At 50.3% G+C, this 22,330-nt stretch overlaps 10 protein-coding genes across 10 annotated transcripts; 5 read left to right on the top strand and 5 right to left on the bottom strand.

Annotated features, from left to right (window-relative positions):
* Positions 1–137: 137 nt before the first annotated feature.
* Positions 138–1,354, top strand: LET1 (26S protease regulatory subunit 8; the record flags this gene model as incomplete). The annotated part of the gene is made up of 2 exons (XM_049402305.1): positions 138–372; positions 420–1,354. 2 exons carry the CDS (start codon positions 138–140, stop codon positions 1,352–1,354), a joined length of 1,170 nt encoding a protein of 389 aa, XP_049251976.1.
* A 689-nt stretch (positions 1,355–2,043) lies between these two features.
* Positions 2,044–3,794, top strand: J4E88_008695 (uncharacterized protein; the record flags this gene model as incomplete). Its single annotated transcript, XM_049402304.1, has 3 exons — positions 2,044–2,235; positions 2,358–2,867; positions 2,919–3,794. 3 exons carry the CDS (start codon positions 2,044–2,046, stop codon positions 3,792–3,794), a joined length of 1,578 nt encoding a protein of 525 aa, XP_049251975.1.
* Positions 3,795–3,925: 131 nt separating this feature from the next.
* Positions 3,926–5,154, bottom strand: J4E88_008694 (uncharacterized protein; the record flags this gene model as incomplete). The annotated part of the gene is made up of 2 exons (XM_049402303.1): positions 3,926–4,830; positions 4,893–5,154. The coding sequence occupies 2 exons, from the start codon at positions 5,152–5,154 to the stop codon at positions 3,926–3,928; spliced, it is 1,167 nt and encodes a 388-aa protein (XP_049251974.1).
* An 824-nt stretch (positions 5,155–5,978) lies between these two features.
* On the bottom strand, positions 5,979–7,032 carry J4E88_008693 (uncharacterized protein; the record flags this gene model as incomplete). Its single annotated transcript, XM_049402302.1, has 3 exons — positions 5,979–6,229; positions 6,293–6,878; positions 6,928–7,032. The coding sequence occupies 3 exons, from the start codon at positions 7,030–7,032 to the stop codon at positions 5,979–5,981; spliced, it is 942 nt and encodes a 313-aa protein (XP_049251973.1).
* A 3,141-nt stretch (positions 7,033–10,173) lies between these two features.
* On the bottom strand, positions 10,174–10,876 carry CNB1 (Calcineurin subunit B; the record flags this gene model as incomplete). The annotated part of the gene is made up of 4 exons (XM_049402301.1): positions 10,174–10,296; positions 10,345–10,641; positions 10,695–10,747; positions 10,825–10,876. The coding sequence occupies 4 exons, from the start codon at positions 10,874–10,876 to the stop codon at positions 10,174–10,176; spliced, it is 525 nt and encodes a 174-aa protein (XP_049251972.1).
* Positions 10,877–11,086: 210 nt separating this feature from the next.
* J4E88_008691 (uncharacterized protein) lies at positions 11,087–11,767 on the top strand (the record flags this gene model as incomplete). Its single annotated transcript, XM_049402300.1, has 3 exons — positions 11,087–11,401; positions 11,456–11,653; positions 11,729–11,767. The coding sequence occupies 3 exons, from the start codon at positions 11,087–11,089 to the stop codon at positions 11,765–11,767; spliced, it is 552 nt and encodes a 183-aa protein (XP_049251971.1).
* A 1,916-nt stretch (positions 11,768–13,683) lies between these two features.
* On the bottom strand, positions 13,684–14,550 carry J4E88_008690 (uncharacterized protein; the record flags this gene model as incomplete). Its single annotated transcript, XM_049402299.1, has 1 exon — positions 13,684–14,550. The coding sequence occupies one exon, from the start codon at positions 14,548–14,550 to the stop codon at positions 13,684–13,686; it is 867 nt and encodes a 288-aa protein (XP_049251970.1).
* Positions 14,551–16,104: 1,554 nt separating this feature from the next.
* On the top strand, positions 16,105–16,994 carry J4E88_008689 (uncharacterized protein; the record flags this gene model as incomplete). Its single annotated transcript, XM_049402298.1, has 3 exons — positions 16,105–16,208; positions 16,266–16,467; positions 16,527–16,994. The coding sequence occupies 3 exons, from the start codon at positions 16,105–16,107 to the stop codon at positions 16,992–16,994; spliced, it is 774 nt and encodes a 257-aa protein (XP_049251969.1).
* Positions 16,995–17,612: 618 nt separating this feature from the next.
* J4E88_008688 (uncharacterized protein) lies at positions 17,613–20,303 on the top strand (the record flags this gene model as incomplete). The annotated part of the gene is made up of 1 exon (XM_049402297.1): positions 17,613–20,303. One exon carries the CDS (start codon positions 17,613–17,615, stop codon positions 20,301–20,303), a length of 2,691 nt encoding a protein of 896 aa, XP_049251968.1.
* A 460-nt stretch (positions 20,304–20,763) lies between these two features.
* Positions 20,764–22,101, bottom strand: J4E88_008687 (uncharacterized protein; the record flags this gene model as incomplete). The annotated part of the gene is made up of 3 exons (XM_049402296.1): positions 20,764–21,634; positions 21,697–21,979; positions 22,032–22,101. 3 exons carry the CDS (start codon positions 22,099–22,101, stop codon positions 20,764–20,766), a joined length of 1,224 nt encoding a protein of 407 aa, XP_049251967.1.
* Positions 22,102–22,330: the final 229 nt, after the last annotated feature.

Genomic DNA, 22,330 nt, shown 5'->3' with positions numbered 1-22,330 from the left:
ACCAGTCGCCATCGCTATCTCACCCACAACCTTTACTCCACCGTCTTCGCCGTCGCTCACTAAACGAGTTCCTTGCATACAACTCCGCCCCAAACAACACCCTAGCCTAAACATCGCCGCCGGCGCCCGCCACAGCCATGGCGCTCGACACCTTCTTCCACAACAAGATCGAGACGATGAAGCTCGAGATCATACAGGGACAGGCCAAGCTACGACGACTTGAAGCTCAGCGCAATGACTACAACTCAAGAGTACGGTTATTGCGAGAAGAGCTCGGCCTCCTACAGCAACCGGGATCCTACGTCGGAGAGGTAGTAAAGGTCATGGGTACCAAGAAGGTGCTCGTAAAGGTTCACCCCGAGGGCAAATATGGTATGTATCACTTTAAGCATAGACGGAATCAAGACTAATCAAGGCAGTCGTCGATGTCGCGGACAGCGTAGATATCAGCAAACTCACCGCCGGAAAGCGCGTCACTCTTCTCAGTGACTCCTACAAGCTTGAGAAGCTCCTCCCCTCGTCCGTCGATCCCCTCGTCTCGCTCATGATGGTTGAGAAGGTGCCCGACAGCACATACGACATGATTGGTGGTCTGGACCAGCAGATCAAGGAGATCAAGGAAGTCATTGAGCTGGGTCTGCAACATCCCGAACTCTTCGAATCGCTCGGTATCGCTCAGCCCAAGGGTGTTCTACTATACGGTCCTCCTGGAACAGGAAAGACACTGCTTGCGCGTGCGGTCGCACATCACGCCGACTGCAAGTTCATTCGTGTGTCTGGTAGCGAGCTGGTACAGAAGTACATTGGTGAGGGTAGTCGCATGGTTCGTGAACTCTTCGTCATGGCACGAGAACACGCACCCAGCATTATCTTCATGGACGAGATTGACAGCATTGGATCAAGTCGAGTGGAGGGAAGCTCAGGTGGTGATTCCGAGGTCCAGCGAACTATGTTGGAGTTGCTGAACCAGCTGGACGGTTTCGAGCCAACCAAGAACATCAAGATCATCATGGCGACCAACCGACTGGACATTCTAGATCCCGCCCTCCTGCGACCCGGACGTATCGACCGAAAGATCGAGTTCCCACCGCCAACCGTCGAGGCGCGTGCCGACATTCTGCGCATTCACTCTAGGAGCATGAACTTGACGCGTGGTATCAACCTGACAAAGGTCGCGGAGAAGATGAACGGATGTTCGGGTGCTGAGCTGAAGGGTGTGTGCACTGAGGCTGGTATGTACGCCCTCAGGGAGAGGAGAGTGCACGTTACACAGGAGGACTTCGATCTGGCGACTGCGAAGGTGCTGAACAAGCACGACGACAAGGCGACCAGTTTGAGCAAGCTGTGGAAGTAGACCATGGTACGCGGTCATGCTACTGCACCGGCCTGCATTATGCATTGCTGGTGTTTACGTCGAGATTATGTACACCAAACATAGACGTGCAGATTCTTGGTACACACAAATAATGACTACCGACCTTCAAGATTCCTAACATGGTTGACGTGGATCTCGCATGGTCAGCTCAAGTGTGACGGCACGTCATACTAGCGCGGAGTAACTCCCGTCAGGACCTAGCCCGCCATCTCCCACACCACCTCGCATGCACTGCAGATCGTAACCATCTTGACATCGCTTATCGCCTACCACAGGACAGTCACAACGGCTTCAATTCCTTATCGCATGTGTGGACCAGAGTTGTGGACGCAGTACCACCATGGCGTTCCCCTGGATGTACCCCGCCCATCGCAGTGGTGGTACCTTCCTCCGCGTGGTATTGCGCGAGCGGGAAGCCCGATTGCGCGACAAGGAACATTATAAGTCGTCACACTAATCATGCAGTTTCCCAACCCACTGGCTCAATCAAATATCATTCCGTTAGAGATCCTCCATTCACTAAGTTCTTAAGCGACGCTAATGCTTGTTGTCCCTCGCCACCTGTTACCTTGACTTAACCCGGCTGTCTGTGTTTACTGCGATCTAGTTTAACCTCCGCTCTTACATTTTTTGCGCTCGCAGCCGGCTTCGAAGGGCGAAAAGAAATAATGGCCGACTCGCCAGTAAAGACGGATGAATCGCACGGTTACAAGGAACCTTCAGCGCAAACCGTAGCAAGAGATGGAGAAGCGCCGGTGAGCGTTTTGGAAGATGGGTCGTTGGACCCCGTGTACGAAGCCAAAGCGAAGATGTTAAACAAGGCCATGCAAGACATAGGTATGGGGAGGTATCAATGGCAGGTAAGTACTCATCTCATCATTACTCCCACATCTATCGTGAACACATTTCGCACAAGCAACCTTTCCTCCATACTCGTCCTTCATCTCCATCCAGCTCCATCTAACAAACTAACTTCTCCCAGCTCTTCATCGTGATTGGATTCGGCTGGGCAATGGACAATCTCTGGCCGATAGTAACATCCCTCATCTTCACGCCCATAACCAACGAATTCAACCCCACACGCCCACCGCTGCTCTCCCTCTCACAAAACATCGGACTTCTTTTCGGCGCCGTCTTCTGGGGATTTGGCTGCGACATCTTCGGAAGACGATGGGCATTCAACCTCACTATCGGTATCACGGCTGTGTTCGGAATGATAGCAGCAAGTAGCCCCAATTTCGGTGCTATTGGCACGTTCGCTGCTCTTTGGTCTGTTGGTGTGGGCGGAAACCTGCCTGTGGATTCAGCGATTTTCCTGGAGTTCTTGCCTGGGAGCCATCAGTATCTGCTTACGATTTTGTCGATCTACTGGGCGCTCGCGCAAGTCTTTGCCACGCTTGTAGCATGGCCGTTACTTGGAAACCTCACCTGTCAGCAGACGGATACAAACTGCACGAGAGGAGAAAATATGGGATGGCGGTACTTCATGATCGTGAGTACTGAGTTTTACATTCTTGGAAGTATCTGCTAATACTTTCCAAAGGTCATGGGAGGCGTCGCTCTCCTAATGTTCATTGGCCGCTTCGTCTTCTTCACAATCTTCGAGTCCCCCAAATTCCTGATGGGCAAAGGCCGAGACGCAGACGCCGTCCGCATCGTCCACGAAGTCGCGCGCCGAAACAGAAAAGAATGCACCCTCACACTTGAAGAACTGGAATCATGCAACAACTACGCACTACCCGGTACAGTCCAGCAGACCAGCACTGCCACCGCAGCCGTCAAGCGTAAACTCCAGAAGCTGGATAGCTCGCACGTCAAAGCTCTCTTCGCGACCAAGAAACTCGCTTTCTCAACCAGCACCATCACTTTAGTCTGGGCATTCATCGGCCTCGGCTACCCCCTCTACAACGCCTTCCTGCCCTACATTCAGGCCACCCGCGGTGCCGACTTCGGTGACGGCTCGACCTACATCACCTACCGCAACAGTCTCATCATCGCCGTGCTTGGCGTACCAGGATGCATCCTCGGCGCAGTACTCGTCGAAACACCGCATATCGGTCGCAAAGGCACCCTAGCCCTTTCCACAGTACTCACTGGAGTCTTCCTCCTTTGTTCCACCACGGCACTCACTTCCAACGCCCTCCTAGGATGGAACTGCGCCTATAACTTCATGAGCAACATTATGTATGCGGTCTTGTATGCGTATACGCCTGAGATCTTTCCGACCAAAGATCGCGGTACGGGAAATGCTATTACGGCGAGTGCGAACAGGGTGTTTGGTATCATGGCGCCTATTGTGGCTATGTTTGCGGATCTGGAGACGAGTGCGCCGGTCTATGTTAGTGGGGCGTTGTTTATCGCTGCGGGTATTTTGGTGCTTATACTGCCTTTCGAGAGTAGGGGTAAAGCGAGTATGTGAACGGGCAAGCGCAAAGCGTTTTTCGAACGACACAGATGCGTGGATAGTGTGAATGCATCTATGTACTTAGAACGGGGCTTCTACAAGGAAAGTACAAGAACGAATATGCAAGTAGTCACCATAATGAAGTCTCAAACAACCCCTGGGGTAGCACCAGAGGAAACAGCACCCGACGACGTAGTTCCATTAACTCCCGGCCCGCCAATCAGATCCGCACCCGTCTGATTTTTATTCGCAACGCCACCACCCGCCTGATAATCCGCAGCAACACCGAACATCTGATCGTCATTATGATCAGCCGTAGTATTAATACCAATCTGAATCCAAGCCATCAACCCATCCTCGACCCCATCACCCAGATACACATACTGAGGAAACGGATCAAAATCGTCATCGGCCTGCACAACAGACAAGAAATCGTTGTCGTTAGTGATATACGGCTGCGTACTGAAGATGTACGGTTCCGTAGCTTCAACCTCAGCCTTGAGATCTTCAGGGTAGAAAAGCTGACCGGCATGTGCGATAGTGCCATCGGCGCCCGTGGTGCCGTTTGAGCGGACGGTCACATTGCTCTTAACGAGAAGGTGCGTGTGTGTTGCGCGATCAGTGTAGTGGCCTGGAAACAAGGTTTCGAAAGCTACGACGCCATCAGCATCCGTTTCTTGGACGCCGCGTAGAAAGGTGGTGTTGAGGCCGCCTTGCCCGTTTTCAACGCCGCTGTAGTAGCCCGTGGCGTTGGAGTTCCATATGTCGACGTAGAGGTGTGGGACGGGCTCGCAGGTGGTGATGTCAACGTATTGCACTTCGAGGTAGAGGTCGATGCCTTTTTGGTCTTCGACTACGTTCTTCCGGATCATTTCCCCTGTGACGTAGTAGGGCCCGAAGGTGAGTTCGGGGGTAAGGATGCATGAGGTGTTTGCGGCGAAGATGGAGCTGGTGAGAGTGTCGGGCGTGTAGTCCATCGTGCTGGTCATGTTATGGTTGACCGCTTCGAATTCTTGGAGTTGCTTCAAATCACGACGGTACTTTTTGGGCTCTGCTTGCTGATTTAGCCATCATTGTTTGAATTCGGGCTATGGCATTGGGGGGAGAGCATACTTGCAGTGATTCCACGCTTGCGACGAAGCTCATCCAGCGTGTTCGCGCGACGTTCTTCAGAACGCTGCATCAAGCTCCGGTGCTTGAGCGTATCTTGACATCCAGTCAAAGAACGTTTCGCTGCAGCAGCGCGCAAGCCTCGAGCTTCGATCTCACGTCCGATCTTCGCATGGTCGTGTGTCTCGCCGGGGTGAGCTAGGATGGTGCCAAAGAGAGAGGTAGCAGTAGCAGCGCTGGTGAGCACGGAGGCGAGGTTGACCATATTCGATTTCCAAATTTAGTAAAGAGAGGAGTTCGTATGATCGGATGAACGACTTCGAGGTACAATGATCTGACACAGCCAGCTAGCGACACCGGAGAACTGATGATGATATATATAGACTTTACATCGATACTGACTGCCTTTATACAATAGTATATATCTCATAAGAACTGCATAGGCTATACCCCTAGCTTCGTATTCCTACATGTAGACCTAAAGCGACGATGTACGATTTCAGTGTATGTCTCACACGCATTTCGTACATGGGAGATCTTACCCCTACCTAACCATGTTGATTCTTGTCATCGCATCCTATCATGTCGAGCACGACAGTCATCAACCCTTCATCACCCATACCAAAGCTTCGTCACGGTATATGACGCGGCAGTCGACAATCCAAGTCTCGCCTAGAGTAGCTTTTCGTTGTACGAAACTCTAAGGCATTCGTACTACATATAGTGTTATTAGTCATACTGTATAACGCGGCCGTACCCATGTGAAGTGGGCCTGAATGTGTACGTGTGCCCGGGTAGGTTGAAATGAATCAAACAACGAGGTCTGGCGGACGGGTCGGCTGAACGAAGTGGGTCACGGGGAAACGGGAAACGCTAAGACTTGCCAACAGCCCGAACGAGCGGTAATAAAATCTCTCCCATTGGTTATCATCAGCATCAACTTCAAGACGTATGCGTATACGAGTTGTCGTAAGCCTCGTCGGACTTGTTGTTGATCCTTAAATTGCGATCGATGTACGACCGATTCTCTAAAAAGCGAAGATTACCTGCGAGCTCAACTCCAGCCCGCACAATACCATACTGATCTCATCAGTTGCTTCCCCAGGCCTTCTGCATCAACTCCTCGACACCGATCGGATGAATCTGGGGAAACTCATGGTTTCTCAATCCATCTTTCGAGGCATCCATGTTCACACGTACAGCCAACATGCTGAACTCGACGACTAAGGGTTGAATGAATTCCGGAGGAAACTCGTATGAGCCTTCTGGTTGCTCGAGCACCGTGGCTTGACCCTTCTCCAACTTTTCGATGGTATCGTAGGTGATGTCCCATTTTGTGCCTGTTGATCAACAATTTAGCTCTGTTCTCAATCGCCATGATGGGAGTCTTAAGGATGACCTACCCGTAACCTTCTCCGCCAACTCAACAGCCTTCTTCCACGTCAACGCGTCGGAAGCAAAAGGACTAAGCTCAGGCCATTTCTTCTCATCATCCAACGTCGCAACAATATACTTCGCTAAGTCCGTCGAATGGATAAACGAGACCGCCGAATTGCCATCACCTGGCAGCACCGCCTTCTTGTTCTTGAAGTCCAAAGCGTAGTTGAAAGGCTTCATGTTGGACTTGACATGCGGCATAGCAAAGTAATCCGAATACCAGCCCAAGAAAACGCGTGTGAAGTCGATATGGGAGCTACGCAGTAGATCGGCGGCGTCAAGCCACCATTTCGCGGAAGGATACACGTCGAGAATGCCGGGTTGGGAGTAGTTGACTCCGTACTCGCTGGGCATGAAGCGCTTTACGTTGCCGGCGTCGATTGCGGCGCGGATGAGGTTCATCTGCGAGTCTGCGCCTGGTTTGTCGAAGAGGCGGAGGGCGGATATGACGATTTCGATGTTGTTCTTCTGAAGTAGCTCTTTCATCGATGCGATGTCATCGTAATTTGTTTCGAGCACTGGCACGGATTCGAGGCCGGGTAGTTTGCTTGCCTGGATGTCATTTAGTGATTGCGAAGTCAGATGGGTTTTGTGTTCATACACTTCGGCTTAGGATCAAAACTTGATGTTTGCCTTGTCGAACGAGTTCTTCGACGATTGTACGGCCGATGCCGCCGGTGCCTCCGGCAACTGCTACAGTGACCATGGCTGAGTTTCGATTGACGATAGTTGATGGAAAGAACAAAATTGGAAATTAGTACGAGATGATACGTATGAAGAAGCTACTGAGAGTCGGTAAAGCAGTTTCTGATCTTTAGAGGCTATCCCAATAGACCTTATATGGCCAGCACGTGGACGAAATCCGGTCGAAGGATTCAAGTCTACACGAGATGTGCTGCATGTTCGTTACCGTGTAGCTTGGCATAGCGACAGGAAGTTGCTCGTGGACATCGATCGAAGCTACGCAGCTGCAAATATCCGCTCGTAAATCTCCCGCCCAGTGGGAAGCCGCTGTCCACGGGTTCCAACATGAAGATCTTGGCAGGGCGTATGACGTGACTACCACAAGACATCAGTCTAAGCCCTCAGTATGTGAGTTGCGGCGCCATGCCGGACTCTCGGATATTTACAAAGTGCGAAAAGGGCGAAATCAGGGCGGAGAAAGGCTTGGGATGGATGCGCTAGCTCCATATGGGCAAAACTAAGCCTAATTGAGCGTCGTACGCCGGTCATATTACTATAAACTAGAAACTTTAATAAACAAATATTCTTAATATTCTTATTTACGCGCTTGTCTTATAATAATCTAATTATAATAACTTTAATAGTACTTTAAGTAGTTAAGTATATAATAACTATAATTTACTAATAACTAATTTTAAGCTAGTATATTTTTATATATATTTATAGTATAGTAATAAGTCTTTAAATAACTTTATAATAGTAGAACTATAGTTAAAGTTTAAGTATATAAAGTACTATTACTACTTATCTAAGTTATATTATAATAACTTTATTTAAACTTTCTACTAATATAGCTATAAAATACTATAATAGTATAAAACTTAGCTATAACTAACTATACTAGTTACTAAAAGTAAAATTTCTACTAAACTTTTAATTACTAAAAGTATAAAAAATAATTTAGAAAGTTTAAAAACTTTATAAAAACTTAAAAAAAAGTAAAGCTATTAAGCTAATTATTATAATATTTAAAAAAATTAGTTTATATAAAGTAAGTAAAGTAGTAATAATAAAGCTTACTAATAATATATAAATAAAAATTATAAAAGTATTAACTTTATTTAGCTAAAAATTAATACTTTAAATAATCTACTTATAAAGTATATTACTAGTACTTTTAGTAATACTAAAAAAGTATAGCTTATATATACGTAAAAAAAAAAAAGTAAAATTAGTATAGTAATTATAGCTAGTTATAATATATACTTAAAGTAAGCTAGCGTAGTAAGTATAAGTTAGTAAAAATAATAAAATACTAAAGTAAAATTATAAGAGAAAACCTACTTAGAGACTAGCGTCTTAGTAATAAAATTACGTTAAAATATTAGAAACATTAGAGAAATGTCCTTAAATTTCTAGCTAAGTACCTACATACACCTCGTTTTTGCTGACAAACGTTGTTCGTCCGATACCACGGTTTTCGTCCTGGACCGCGACTATTTGTCCTGAAATACGCCCAATCGCGCTGTCCACGGATCCCGCTTGTGGCTCTCATATCCTTCCCCCATCACGGAGACTCGTCTTCTCCCAAGCATTTCTTTCACGCAATGTACTTTCTCGTGTTCTCTGGCAGCGTCTTCCAGATAGTGCGCAACGAGAAAAGTACGTGGAATATATCGAGCGTCTCCGTATCAAAGAAAGCGCCCCACAGCCGACGAACACCCGCGCGACGTGATACACTCAGAAACGACTCGCTGCCCGTGTCTTCTTCTGCTGAGACGGTCATATCTATGGCATAACATAGATATAAAAACAATCTCAGTGATGTAGACGAACCATTCACTCGAGCCTCGCCTGGCCAACATGTCACGATCTTCAACCCTTCATCAAACCCAAATCACACACCCAAAGGTTCACACCCATCTCTTGAAGCCACCCCATCACCGAAACACCACATCCTCTCCAGCAATAAATACCACGCAACATCATCACTTCCCTCTAGCCCACATTACTCTTCATACCTCACCCCAGCACGCACGCATCACCATCACAATCACCATGCTCCCCTTCCTCGTAGCAAGCTTCCTCAAGGACCGGATCCTGAACAAAACCTTCTTCGTCTGCATCTTCACCCTCATCTCCCTGATCATATACCTCTTCGTGCTTCTCGGCTGCATAAGCACAGGTGCTGGCATTGAGAGTCTGTATTGGGTGATGATATCGCAGAATGGGACTGCTGGACAGCCACCTGTTGCGGTGCGGATAGGATATTTCGGTACGTCTCTGTGTGGAATCCACGCTCTGCAGATGACTGTAGAGTTAGGTTGCGCGTTGGAGTGACTGACACTACGACAGGCCTCTGCGCATCTTTCCCACCAAACACAACAGCACCCAGCGATAACCCCACACCAGCGCCGTTGGAATGCTTTCCTGGCGACACACCACCAGGTCTTTCCAGCATACCAATGACACACCCTGTTCTCGCTTCCGCCCTGGCACTGCAGAAGTCTTCCTTGTATCCTCTTCCCGCTATCGCCTCATCCCTTTTCCTCATCTCGCTGATATACTACTTCATCTTCCGCGAACGAGGTGGCCGAAACGAGAAGGCGTCGAAGTTCCTGCTAGGGGTCAGTGCGGCGCTGGGTGTTGCGGGCGCGTTGTGTGCTATGGCCAGTGCGAAGGCGTTGCATGAGATAGGACTTCTGCTGGGCCATCATACCGTCGGTGGTGGAGAAGGGGAGGTGAGCATCGAAGCTGGTAGTTGGGAAGGTGCGGGGCTGTGTATCGCGGCTGGTATTCACTTTGTTATTGTGGTTTATGCGGCGATCGGGATGCCGGGGTTTAGTCTGGGTTTCGGTAGTGGTGGATATATCGGGAAGAGGTTCTTGTAGAGCTGGCGGCTAGAGGCGACCCGAATACAGGGATATGAATAGCTGTTGTTAATGCGAAATCAGTATCTTTGAATGCGATCAGTGGTAGGGTGTCATGATCCGCGTCAGCATCCACATTTGTGAAACAGTGTTGACCAAAGATGTCGGGTCTGAATTGAGGAATATCGAATACTGTCGAGCCCGTTCCCGAGTGTGCCTGCAACACCATGAACGCCTCGCCAAGGAAACCCTCGTGCCTGGAGATGCCGTCGCATTCGTAATAGAAAAAGCGCTTAGAACTGGTCCAGGGTCATGCTCATAGAAACGTCTGTGTTCTCGACCATCTTTGTGAACTCTTCGAAGCTGATCTTGCCGTCGCGGTCTAGATCGGCCTCCATGATGGTCTTGTCGACAATCTACATGCTCATTAGACGTCTGCCATATAACTTCCAGTATGTACGCACCTGTTGCAGCTGTTGGTCCTTCAAGTTGCTTCCAACCATCATCTTCAGTACTATGAAGAGCTCGCCATTGCTGATGTAGCCGTCGCGGTCGATGTCGTATACGCGGAAAGCGAATCGCAGCTTCTCCTCCTTGTTGCCCTTGCTACTGAAAGCTGAGAGACCGGAGACGAATTCTTGGAAGTCGACATCGCCGCCACCATCTTCGTCGAAGATAGCGATCATGCGTGTTGCGAGAGGGTTCGAGGAGATTTGGGGGAGGGCTAGGAATTCGTCGCGCTCGATGGTACCAGAGTTGTCCTGGACTGAGTTAGCCAAGCATTCAGCTATTACGTATAGTGCTAATCGCGCACCTTGTCCAGCTTCATAAACCGTTTCCTTAGGCGGTCAACCTCCTCGCGGTCAACTACATGCTGTTAGCAAGCTATTCTCAGCCCCGCAGACGCCCCTTCGCGTATGCCTCCTTTTTCGCCGCTTACGTACAGTTGGACCCGGAGGCTATGTTGTCGAGCAGCCCGGACTGTTGGTTACCCATTCTGGCGATTTATCTGGGGTAGGAATTGGATGTGGAGGATATTGTCGTGTCTCGATGTCGTGGGGCTGCTGGTCGCCGCCGCTAGGGTCCAACCGCGCTAAAGGCAGGCACCGCGCCCCGACGTCAACCGCCAAGACTCCACCTTCCCTTCCGCGCATCCACATTCAGCACTCTGCTCGAGCCTCACGTTGCGGCGTAGATTCAGACACAATGGACTCAGATATACCCACCGAAGTTGGCTCAGTGCTACAGGGCGCGTCCATCAACCAACACCCATCCGTACGCCATGACCTGAACCCATCGACCGCGGCATCCCAGAAGCAGCCCGTCACCCTCAATGAACACCCAGATCCCGATAGCTCGGAAGTCGGCGAAGATGAAATACCAGTCAGCGTATTGGATCCGGTACCGCGCCAGAAGACGATGCCCCCGCTACCAGACCTTCGATTCGAACAAAGCTACCTAAAGAGCATCGAGCAAGCAGAGGGATGGCAGGGCGTAGCATGGATTACATTACGAGATCAGGTACAAGGAGATAAGAATGAAGCATATGGGAAATCTCGCTAATCAGCGGCATAGGTCATCATGTGCTTTGCGCAAGGCGTGCTATGGACTCTCCTACTCAACGGCTGGCGGCATTGGAACCGATCGACCAAGTTTAGTGGACACGGCGTCGGCGCGCGGATACGGAGATGGTGGTGGGGAGTCAACAACTGGACGATACCGAATGCAAAGTCCAAGTTGAGGGATACCAAATTGGCGAAGAACGTGACGGAGGTAAGTGTGGCCTTCTTGAAAGTCCGGCGCCGAACATGTGTTTGAAGTGTGGGATTAACGCTAACGATCTTTTAGTATTACGAAGGAGAGTTCTCAAGCGCTGCTCAAGATTGAATGCGATGATTCGTAGCTCTCTCCCTATTCAGCTATACCTGCACCTAAATGTCATAGGCTTGAGCAGGCCCTTTGGGCGTGACGAAAACACTCCAATGACCAAACCAGACCAATTGGTGTTACTCGCATTGCTAACTCTGTCTTAATAGTGCACCTCAGACTCCTTAGTTCCGCGGGTGGCGTCCATCGGGTACCAAATGCGGATTGCGGCACGGGCGCCCCTCCAATCCGACGTATCCACCCTCGCTCTCATCTCATCCTTGGAAATCTTCCTCGCGCCTCTCCCTACTTTCTATTACTCCAAACAGCAATACTTGCCATCTCAATCTAACAATCTCTCCACTCCGTCGTATCGCTAGTGCCGGATTTGAAGTAGAACCATGCCGGTGTATCTCATCCTATCCAGAGGATTGCCCCGCAATCGCAACTTGCGGTTCAATACCGTAATAAACATCAGTCGCACCCGCTTGGTATCATCTACATCGAACTCAAGGGGCCAAGTTCCACTTTCCCAAAAACCTACTACCGTCGGCAAAAGTCCGAAAGCCAAATCCTTGTTGTCAGCCTCACCAAAGTCGTCGCAGGCCAACCAGAAAGTTCACGATTCCATTTCAAAACGACCGGCTGGTACCACCATAGGCCCCCGTGTTGGTCTGAGTAACCATAAAGTGGTCTCTACTGCCTCCCTGCGCTCCCGTCCAACCGACTCTCAATTATCGAACCTTCCACAACCGTCACCACCGTCACCACCGCCACAACCGCCACAACCGCCACAATCTCAGCGAGGACAAACGGCTCCCTCAAGAACATACCGACGTGGTAACCTTCAAATTTCTCCATCCTATTGCATCTCTCCTGGCGACTCACAGACTTTCACGCTCCCTGACAGACGTCAACTTGGGTATGCGATATATGGCAGCAGACATCCGAAAGCAGCCGTCATTGTCGCATTCCATGGTACTCCTGGTTCGCGTCTGGACTATCGCATGTGGCACGATTGGGCGTTGAAAAATGGCGTCACCCTCGTTTGTCCAGAAAGGCCAGGTTATGGCTTATCTACAATCGACAAGAATTACGTGGTAACAAGACACGCCTATGATGTTCAAAGGTTGATGGATCATGTTGGATATGAACAATATAAAGTCATTGGTGCTAGGGGTGGCGGCCCATATGCTCTTGCTCTCACTCACATTTGCACCAAAGTGCAAGTTCAGGGCACCCTGCTCATGGCCCCCATAGCTCCAATTGATGCACCGAGAACTGGCGTGCCGATGAACAGAGCTGGCGTGCCGATGAGTAGGTATCTATGGAGATTACTCACTATCTTCCCGTTTCTTATGGAGCTCAGAGTCTCCTTTGTAAGTAGGAAATTCTTGAAAAACCTGGCGGCCATAAATCCGCCCACCGAAGAGTTACGCAAGACCGAACAAGGGCACAAAATCATCGAGGGGCATGCAAGACACGGTACTCCTGCAGCCTATGTCCATGATCATTGCGCGCAGCATCGCTATTGGGGATGCGAGCTTAGGGACATAGATGCTAACCGAATCGTTATAATTGCTGGAGGCATGGACGTACAAAACCCTCCGGATGGCATGCGATACATGCGCGATCGACTACAAAACACTGAGCTCTTCATACATCCAAACGACAACCACTTCACTTTACAAGCGAACCACATGCGTCGTGCGTTGCAGATTCTACGCAATATGTAATGATTACATACAGTCAATTCAAATACTCGCTTTTTCCGCTATTGACCCGAACCATTGACTTCGCGGATTCCTCATCACAAACGAGAAGATGAAAATATCGATATCAATCTCAAGCAGCGCGTGATTGAGAACGAAGTATGCATGGCTTAGGTACATTGTCTTAATGCACTGTTGACAGACTTGCCTAACGAGCCAACCGCCTTACTCTACGATCTTGAAAGTCGCTACTTTGTCTTCGTCTTGCGCGATCATCTTCAACAGCCCTGGCGGTTCTCCGAAAACCCACCCTTCCTCCCTCATCTTCTTAATATCCGGCTTCTCTTCTCCTTCCACGGCGCTTCTCGAAGACAAGCTGTTCACGTTGTGCAAATCAATAAGATCTCGCATCTTACTAACAACCTCTTCGCTTTCATCTGCTCCCTTTTCCCTATCCAACCCCAGATCGTCAGAAAAGCTGAAGCGCGAGATTTTCTTGCCTTTCAAGCCTTCCGGGTCTTCCAAGGAGCCAAATGACCACCATCGAATCGAAAGATCGCCGGGCCAGACATGGTAGGTGTCGCCGACTCGTAGAAAACGTTCAAGCTTTTCTTGGAGCGAGGTTGAGTCGTCGCCGAGACTCGACATAAGCCGTTCAGCAGAGAGCTCCCACGCAACTTGTACAGAACCTTTTCCCACCGGAGGAATTGTGATGAAAGTGAATCCAGGGGTATCGGGATCCTCAGGGCGTTTGGCAAGATCTGGGTCGCCTGATATCCGGTGGAACGTAATGCGCTTTGTGGGCCGGAGGTTAAGCACTTTTGCAGAGCCATCTACTTGGAGGGTGGAGGAAATTGCGAGTTCCGGTGAGTGCATAGCGCCCTTGCGGAACGCATCCTCACGAGGCGTAGTGTCGAGACATGAGTACTTGGTCAAGATAGTAACGGGTCTATCTGGGAAGACCGAGGAGGTTTGGTGGATAGTGGCGATCAGCTTCAAAGGTGATGCCGAGGGGTTAGAGATTGAGAGAGTGGCTGGTGGACAGAAGTTGAACTTAAGGCAGAGCTCAACTCCGTGGTTTTGAGACGACATTTGAAACTATTCGATATGGTGTTGTAGTAGGAGACGGAGAATGCACTGTCGTGGGTTGCAAAAATTGAAGACTGCAGAGGGCAAGGTTGAGAAGCTGAGGGTCGGGGGCCGTATTCTCTGACCTTTATCCGCGTGCAGTATAAAGGAATATGTCAAAAATAGGCCCCTCGATCACTTGGCTCAACCTGCCGGCGATGAATTGGGTCCGAGACTGGTGCTTAGCATGACGTCACAGGTCTTACACCAACCTGACTGTTCCAACGTTGGATCGCGGGTGCCTAGCATGACGTCACATGTATTACACCAACCTAACTGTTGCATCGCGGAGGCTTAACCCCGCCCCCACATCTTTACACCCCGACTCTGCTTTATTTTTGTACTCTTTCGGGATTCTACAATTTCAGTTTCTCGATCTCGATCACATGCCCATCTTCAGATGCGCAACAAGCACCGAACAACGACTCAACCATCGCAAGGTCTTAAGAATTCATCTGCTTAGGTTAAAACATCCACGAAGCATAGCCTGGAGCCTCAAAAAGACTTCGAACATCTCAGTTGCCCCTCAATCTGGTCTACGAACTGCGAGGGGGCAGGTACACACGTGTAACTGCCATAAGCTGATTCAACTAGGTACAGTGTTCTCAAGGGCTGAGATGCTCCGACGATCCGTCATCCTGTTCCTTGCGAAATGGCCTACATCTTCATCCTGTATGCCTCTTACGATCAGAATGTCACAAATGTGGTATGCTTTCGTCTTCGTAGGATCGTTATGAAACATGAGATCGAATCCCGTCATCGATGCGACCTACCATACCTTGATCTTTACTGGAGGCCTGGAAAAACTTACTGTAAGGGATTGGCCTCGATTCGACTACCGTCAGCGCCAATTGTATCTTGTAAAGAATTGTTTCATCCTCTGTATAGATCTGGGTAGTGGTTCTGCTGCGCCGAGTGCGCCTTATGATCTTGTCAGCAGCTGACTGGACCCCAAGCATGGTGTTTCAAACAATCGCATTACCTCTCAAAATACCCATATTGCCCTTTCTTGACCCCATCTTGTCTTTCATTCACGTCACTTGCTTACATTTGACGCAAAACTTCGCCTCCACCACAGCCCTTATCCCTCCTTCGAAACCGCTCACTGGCGATGGAGACATAGCCACATCAGGCCATGATGTTGGACAAGTCTTGAAATAGACCAATCCAACGAGAGGGCTTCTCTAAGCCCCTAGCTACACTTCTACTGGAAGAAGATCATTCGGGTACTGTGAACTTGTATAAGAAGGCTACCACGAACACCATAGAGGTCTTTCAATAGCAGGAACTTCCAATCTCTCTTCTTTATCAACACTAGCACGTGCTATCCTTTTCAACTCCATAGCCTTTCAAACAGGCTACTACATCATGTACTTCACTCAAGTATCACTTGTTGTGCTCGCTGGAGCAACGATTGCTACTGCTGCACCCCTCGAAGCTCCTAAACATACCCTCTATGGGCGCACAGCGCAATACCACAGCAGTTGCGATAAGCCTGGCCCTGATGGCGGAGAAAAAATGAAAGAAAAGGCCCAAAGGGCCTTCACAGACGCATCGCAAATGGCATACCAGACACAGATCCGCCATGACAACAGTGGAAACGCTTTCACAGAGAGCTCTGCGTAAGTAAAATATCAGGAATCACTAGTTAAGAGTCCGAGTTCTGACTTTGTGAATAGGTACAAGCATTATTTCGCCGACGCGGACAAGGACCAAGTCAAGCGAATGATGCAGGTTATCTATAACAGCCGCCTTCCAGTGGATGACAACGACGGCGGTCAGGGCTACTTCATCGATGTTCGCTGTGGTAACAGTGAGGACCCTGACACATGCGGTGGATCCTCTCTGGCTGGCACGAACGCGAGGCCTGGTAAATCAGTTGTAAGTCAGCCCTTCTTAGAGGTATCAAATGCCATACCGATGTTAACCTCGCATTCAAGATGGTTCTCTGCGATCGCTTTTTCCGCAACTCCGAGCCACGCACCAAGAATGACTTCCAAACCAAGAAATTCGACGACAGTCGCAACGGCTGGTGCCAGCCTAACGAAAAATTCCCTTTCTTCGAAATCGCGGGTCTGACGATTTTCCACGAAATGACTCATCTGCACACCGTTGGCCAGAGGGCTAAACTCGAAGCCTTCCCCGACCCCGATGGCTACGACACCTCTGGCACGATCGATGTCTACGAGAAGGGTGGCGACGATGATCGGGCGAAGTACGAGGACATGGATCCCTGGGAAGCGGCCCGGAAGCTCAAGCAGCTTTGGGATGAGTACGATGCGGACAACTCAAACTACAAGCCCTTGTGGAGCCCGATTCACAACGCAGATAGTTATGCTGCCGCGGCATTGGAGTTTTCGTATCTGGAGCCCTGTAAATGGGATGTCATCTTGCCCAACTCAGTCTGAAAATCTTCTTTGATCACTTCTATTTTGGATACAGATTTTCCTACACCTTGTTTGGATATTATGATAGGCTTGGATGGCGTTCTTATGAGTACATGTATTAGACATTGGAATACAAGGCCAATACATTCTTCCGCAAACTAGCAAGTTGAGGTTTTTGAATGTTAGAGCACTCTATAGCCTCCCAAACGTGCACTGTGTTTATCGATAGGTTTAAACAGGTAGATTCAGCTTGTACTTAGCTAAGCCATACTTTGTGCCGCTTCAAGTACTAGCATTGGGGCTATGCAAGCATTCAAGAAGTAGTCCCCTGTGTTCAAATTGCGCAAGGTAACCATGAAGCTCGCACTTCGCGACCACTCAAGAGTTGGTCACACGCTACAATTACATCGACGAAGTTTTCAAGATTGAGAGACATGTGCGCCTTACAGACACGTTACGTCTATCGAAGAAGTTCACGGGTGCCTCAGCATACCCATGACCGCTAAGATTTGAGTGTTGGGCAATCACGTGATAGCGCGCCGTAATTTACCGAACTTGGGAAGGCGCGTCGCGCTTGCCACCATCAACACCATACACTTTCCTACCCCACGGCATGCCATCCCCCCAGCATCCGAACCCATGAAGCCTTTTCGGCCTCTCACCCTCGCCCGCCCTCGCTCAGAGACTGGCGAGCCATTGAAGAAGAAACCTAGAGTCTCGTCCAACGCGCTTTCCGCGGGCAGTCGCCAACCGCTCAACACGCTGAACGCCCCCGCACCAGCCCAATTCCTGCCCCCGGGTCTCGAAGGAAACTATTATACGGTCTTATGGCGGAAATATACAACTAAGAAGAACAAGACGTGGGATGGTGATGGCGTACTTGCCGTCACAGGCGGCTATGCCACGCTCACGGATAGCGAGACAGGAAAAGAATTGGGCAAAGGAGCATGCACTCGACCGCTGCTGCCAGGCTCGGCACTATCCATCGGCGGAAAGGAGCTGGAAGTTGAGGCGTCCATCGACAAGGCTGATTACCTCGCTGGGCGCATGTTCCTGGGGACGGCTGCAGCTGCGCCTGTAGATCAGTCGAAGCGCGAGGAACCAGGGTACAAGCCTCTTTCGTCGGCCAAGTCGAAAGCAAACAAGAGAAAAGATACTGGTGACGATGGTGTGGATCTGCCAGACTACAAACCCTCAGCTCAACGCAAGCAGCAGTTCAAGGCGCCTCTATTGTCAAATACCGTCATGCCTCAACGAAACCCATCGATCCCGCAACCACGCCACGATCCGAACGCGCCGAACGCCCTAGTCATGAAGCGACCGACGTCATGCCCGAAAGACAAGCAGATAGTCGACGTCGTCGTCGATCCGGTCCTCAGCAAGCATCTGCGCGAACATCAGCGTGAGGGCGTGCAGTTCCTATACGAATGTGTCATGGGCATGCGATGCGAGGGCGAAGGCGCGATCATGGCGGACGAGATGGGTCTGGGCAAGACATTGCAGACCATCACTCTGCTCTGGACACTGATGAAGCAGAACCCGATACACAATGCTTTGCCAGTCATCAAGAAAGCCCTCATCGTTTGCCCCGCTGGCCTGGTCGATAACTGGAAGCGAGAGTTCCGGAAATGGCTAGGCAATGAGAGAATTGGCGTCTACGTGCTAGATGCGAAGAACAAGAAGATTGCCAACTTCACAAAGGGCAAAGCCTACAACATCATGATCGTCGGATACGAGATGCTGCGTGTTATGCAAGAGGAAATGAAGCAAGGGACTGTCGACATCGTCATTGCAGATGAGGGCCACAGGCTGAAGACTGCTAACAACAAGGCCATGCAGGCGATCCAGTCTCTCAACACCGAGCGGCGAATCATCTTATCGGGCACGCCACTGCAGAACGACCTGGGCGAGTTCTTCACTGCCATTGACTTCGTCAACCCTGGCCTACTGGGGCAACGATCAGCCTTCAAGCGTTCCTTCGAAGTGCCCATCGTGCGCAGCCGTCAGCCAGATGCAAGTGAAGCAGAGCTCGAAAAGGGCGAGGCACGATGGAAGGAGCTCGTATCCCTCACCAGTCAATTCATGATTCGCCGTACAGCAGAAGTGCTTGCAAAGTACCTCCCACCGAAGACTGAGCACATTGTCTTCTGCAGGCCAACCAAAGGACAAGCAGAGGCTTATCGCGCCATACTGGGCTCACCAACGTTCAGAATAGCGTTGGGAAGTACAGACATTGCGCTACAGCTCATCAATGTGCTGAAGAAAGTCTGCAACAGCCCTTCGTTGCTCAAATCATCGAAAGATAACGACGATACGCCATCGGAGATGCTGCAATCGCTTCTCCCACTGATACCACCCAAGATCCTCAGCTCAAGTGCTTCGAGTGCGAAGCTGCGACTGCTCGACAGCCTTGTTCATCGGATCTATACCACCACTGAGGAGAAGATCGTCATTGTTTCGAATTACACCACCACACTGGACATGATCGAGCGACTCTTGGTGTCATTGTCATACACCTACCTCCGTCTCGATGGCAGCACACCAGCCACCAAACGCCAAGCACTTGTGGAGAAGTTCAACAAGACTCCAAAGACTACATCGTTCGCCTTCCTACTGTCTGCGAAATCTGGCGGCGTCGGTCTCAATCTCATTGGTGCATCACGCATCGTGCTTTTCGACATCGACTGGAACCCCGCTACCGATCTGCAAGCTATGGCACGTATCCACCGCGACGGCCAGAAACTGCCATGCAAAGTATACAGATTTCTCATCCAAGGTGGCCTAGACGAGAAGATCTACCAGCGTCAAGTCATGAAAATGGGTCTTGCAAACGCCGTCGTAGACAACAAAGCCTCCGCCTCCTCCTTCTCCCAAGAAGAACTCCGCGATCTCTTCCGTCTCGACGAGCGTGAAGGTTGCCAGACCCACGACATACTCGGCTGCACATGCGATTGCAAGGGCTCACCAGAAGTCAAAATCGAGGCGGCGGAAGAAGAAGAAGACGATGAGGCCAACAAAGACGACATCGAAGACTCGGACGAAGACCCCTACCCCACCCTTACGAAAGCAAGTGAAGTCAACATTGAAGAACAAGAAGCGAAGATCAAGGCTAGACGCGCGGCGAAACAGCCCAAACTGAGGATGTTAATGGAGTATCGTCATATTGATACTAAGATCCTTAAGGGAATGAAGAAGAGCGATGGAGAGGAGAATGAAGAGGATGGGGTTGTGGATAATATGGCGGCGGCAATTGATGATGATGTGTTTCTTGATGTGCTGAAGGAACAGGAGTGTAATGTCGGTTTCTTGCTGACGAAGTCGACGTCTTGAGTGGAGTTTTCATGGAGCATGAAGAGGAAAGGGGTCAAGTGTTTCAATAGAGCGTATATGCATAGCGACGGAGTTTTGGGCATGGTAGCATGGCTGGGTGACCTAGTGGCCCTAGTCTCGGAAGAGTTTCGCGTTATAACGCATACAGGCTGTGCCTTCAGTTAGCGAAATTCATTCCAGTCTTGTACACGAGAGAATGGCTCTCATCCGGTGCGTGCCTCTCGACCATGACACATTGTATCCAAACATGAAAGAATAGATGCAAGATCTACAGTCGTCACGAAAAATCCCATGAGATCAAAGTTGTAAACAGCAAGACGATAATATTTACTATGCAGAAAATAAAAGCACTAGGCTATTAGCCCACAAAGGCACCGCCATCTATCTCAGCGATGCTATGGTATCTCTCCGACTGACACTCTCGCCAATCCCTTCCTATCCAAGCCAAGCCATCCACGGCTTAAACACCAGCCTGCTGCGCGAAACCCAGTCTAGGACCCGAGCTACCCATCTCATGAACAATGTACTTGCTCTTAAGGAAGATGTCACCAAAGATGCTGAAGCCAATACCGTCATCAGTCTGGATACCACCAAAGCAAGCACCAGTACCATCATCAAGAGGAGCATAGTTGACGTATTTACCCGGAACAGTCTGCTTGACGCCACCAACAGTGATGGAGAAATCAGGGAGGGTAGCAGTGCAAGGGAAGATGTAACCGCCCTGAGTAGCATCGTTCTTTGCGCCGGAGACCTTGGCGTAGTAGGCCTTGACGATAGCGGGGTCGGTGTAGATGAGGGTTGTGCCGGTGTCGAGGATACCGGAGACGGTCTTGGTGGTGGTGGTGGTGCCGACGCTGTAGGCGGAGGCGCTGAAGCCCCAGAAACCTTGGCTGTCGTCGGCGGCGACGTAGGTGATGGGGCCCGTGTACTTGCTCTTGTCGATGTAGCCGAAGTCGTAGGTGCCGGCGGCGTGGTACTTGAGTTGGACGGCGAAGAGGGGCGACGCGAGCTGCGACTTGACGGTGTCGAAGAAGGTGTTTTGTTGCTGGGGTTGCACCGTGTTGATGGTGGACATGGCCAGGCCGAGCAGACCGTCCGTGTCGACGTCTTGTGAGAATTGCGCGGAGACGGAGGTGGCAGCCTCGACGGCTTGAGAGGTGGCTGTTACGCCACCGACGGTGACCTTGTCGGCGTAGACCTTGCCGGAGGCACCTGAGCCATCGCCGTAGGAGATCTTCCAGGAGTAGCCGCTCTTGACCTTGGAGGCATCGACCTTGTAGTAGTCGTGGCCGGCGGTCTGGGAGCTGGCTTGGAGAGACGAGAAGACCCACCTGTGGTTACATTAGATGTGGGTCTTATATGAGGATAGGCACTTCGCCCCATCGTGACTTACAAGTCAGCACTTCCGGTGTCGAAGTCAAGGTGGACAGTGGTGCTGCCAATGGTGACCGGGCTCAGGTATGCCGAGTCATATGCGTCATTGGGAGCGGCAGGCACTGATCCACTGGCAGCAGCAGCGGCGACAACAGTGTTGCTGGCCCTGTTTTGTGCAGCCTCAACAAGGCTTTGAGGAACAGCCTTGCCGTGCTTGCGGAGAGCCTTGATCTTTTGCTCGGGTCCGTTCTTCAGGTAGGTAGAGCGAGGAACTTGCTCAACCGAGAAGGAGTTTCCCTTGTCTGTAATCACGTGTTAGGTTGGAGCTTCTCATCAAGGCAGTGTTTGACATACGCAGAACAGGAGTGGCAACAACAGTGCTGGCAAAAGCGAGCGCCGCCGTGAGGTGGGCGAATGAAGGCATGATAACGATGGACTATCTGATACGGCAGAAGAGCGAGGGGTGAAAGGCCAGTGGTAGCTGAAGCCTGTATGAGAGGCTTGAAGAGAAGACGAAGCCGGTACAGAAGCAATAGAGGCGAGGAGATGCCTTGGCTTTATACCAAGCAATGCCAACAAGGCGCGGCATAAAGTCTTGTCCATGACGATGATGTGCTCGTTACCCTGTTCGATCTGTCTACGCCGCCCTCTAT

This window comes from Alternaria novae-zelandiae (genome assembly GCF_023758075.1).
Source record: "Alternaria novae-zelandiae strain BMP 2774 chromosome Unknown scaffold_20, whole genome shotgun sequence".
In the NCBI taxonomy this organism is placed as follows: Eukaryota; Fungi; Ascomycota; class Dothideomycetes; order Pleosporales; family Pleosporaceae; genus Alternaria; species Alternaria novae-zelandiae.
This window is presented reverse-complemented; position numbering and strand designations above follow the sequence as displayed.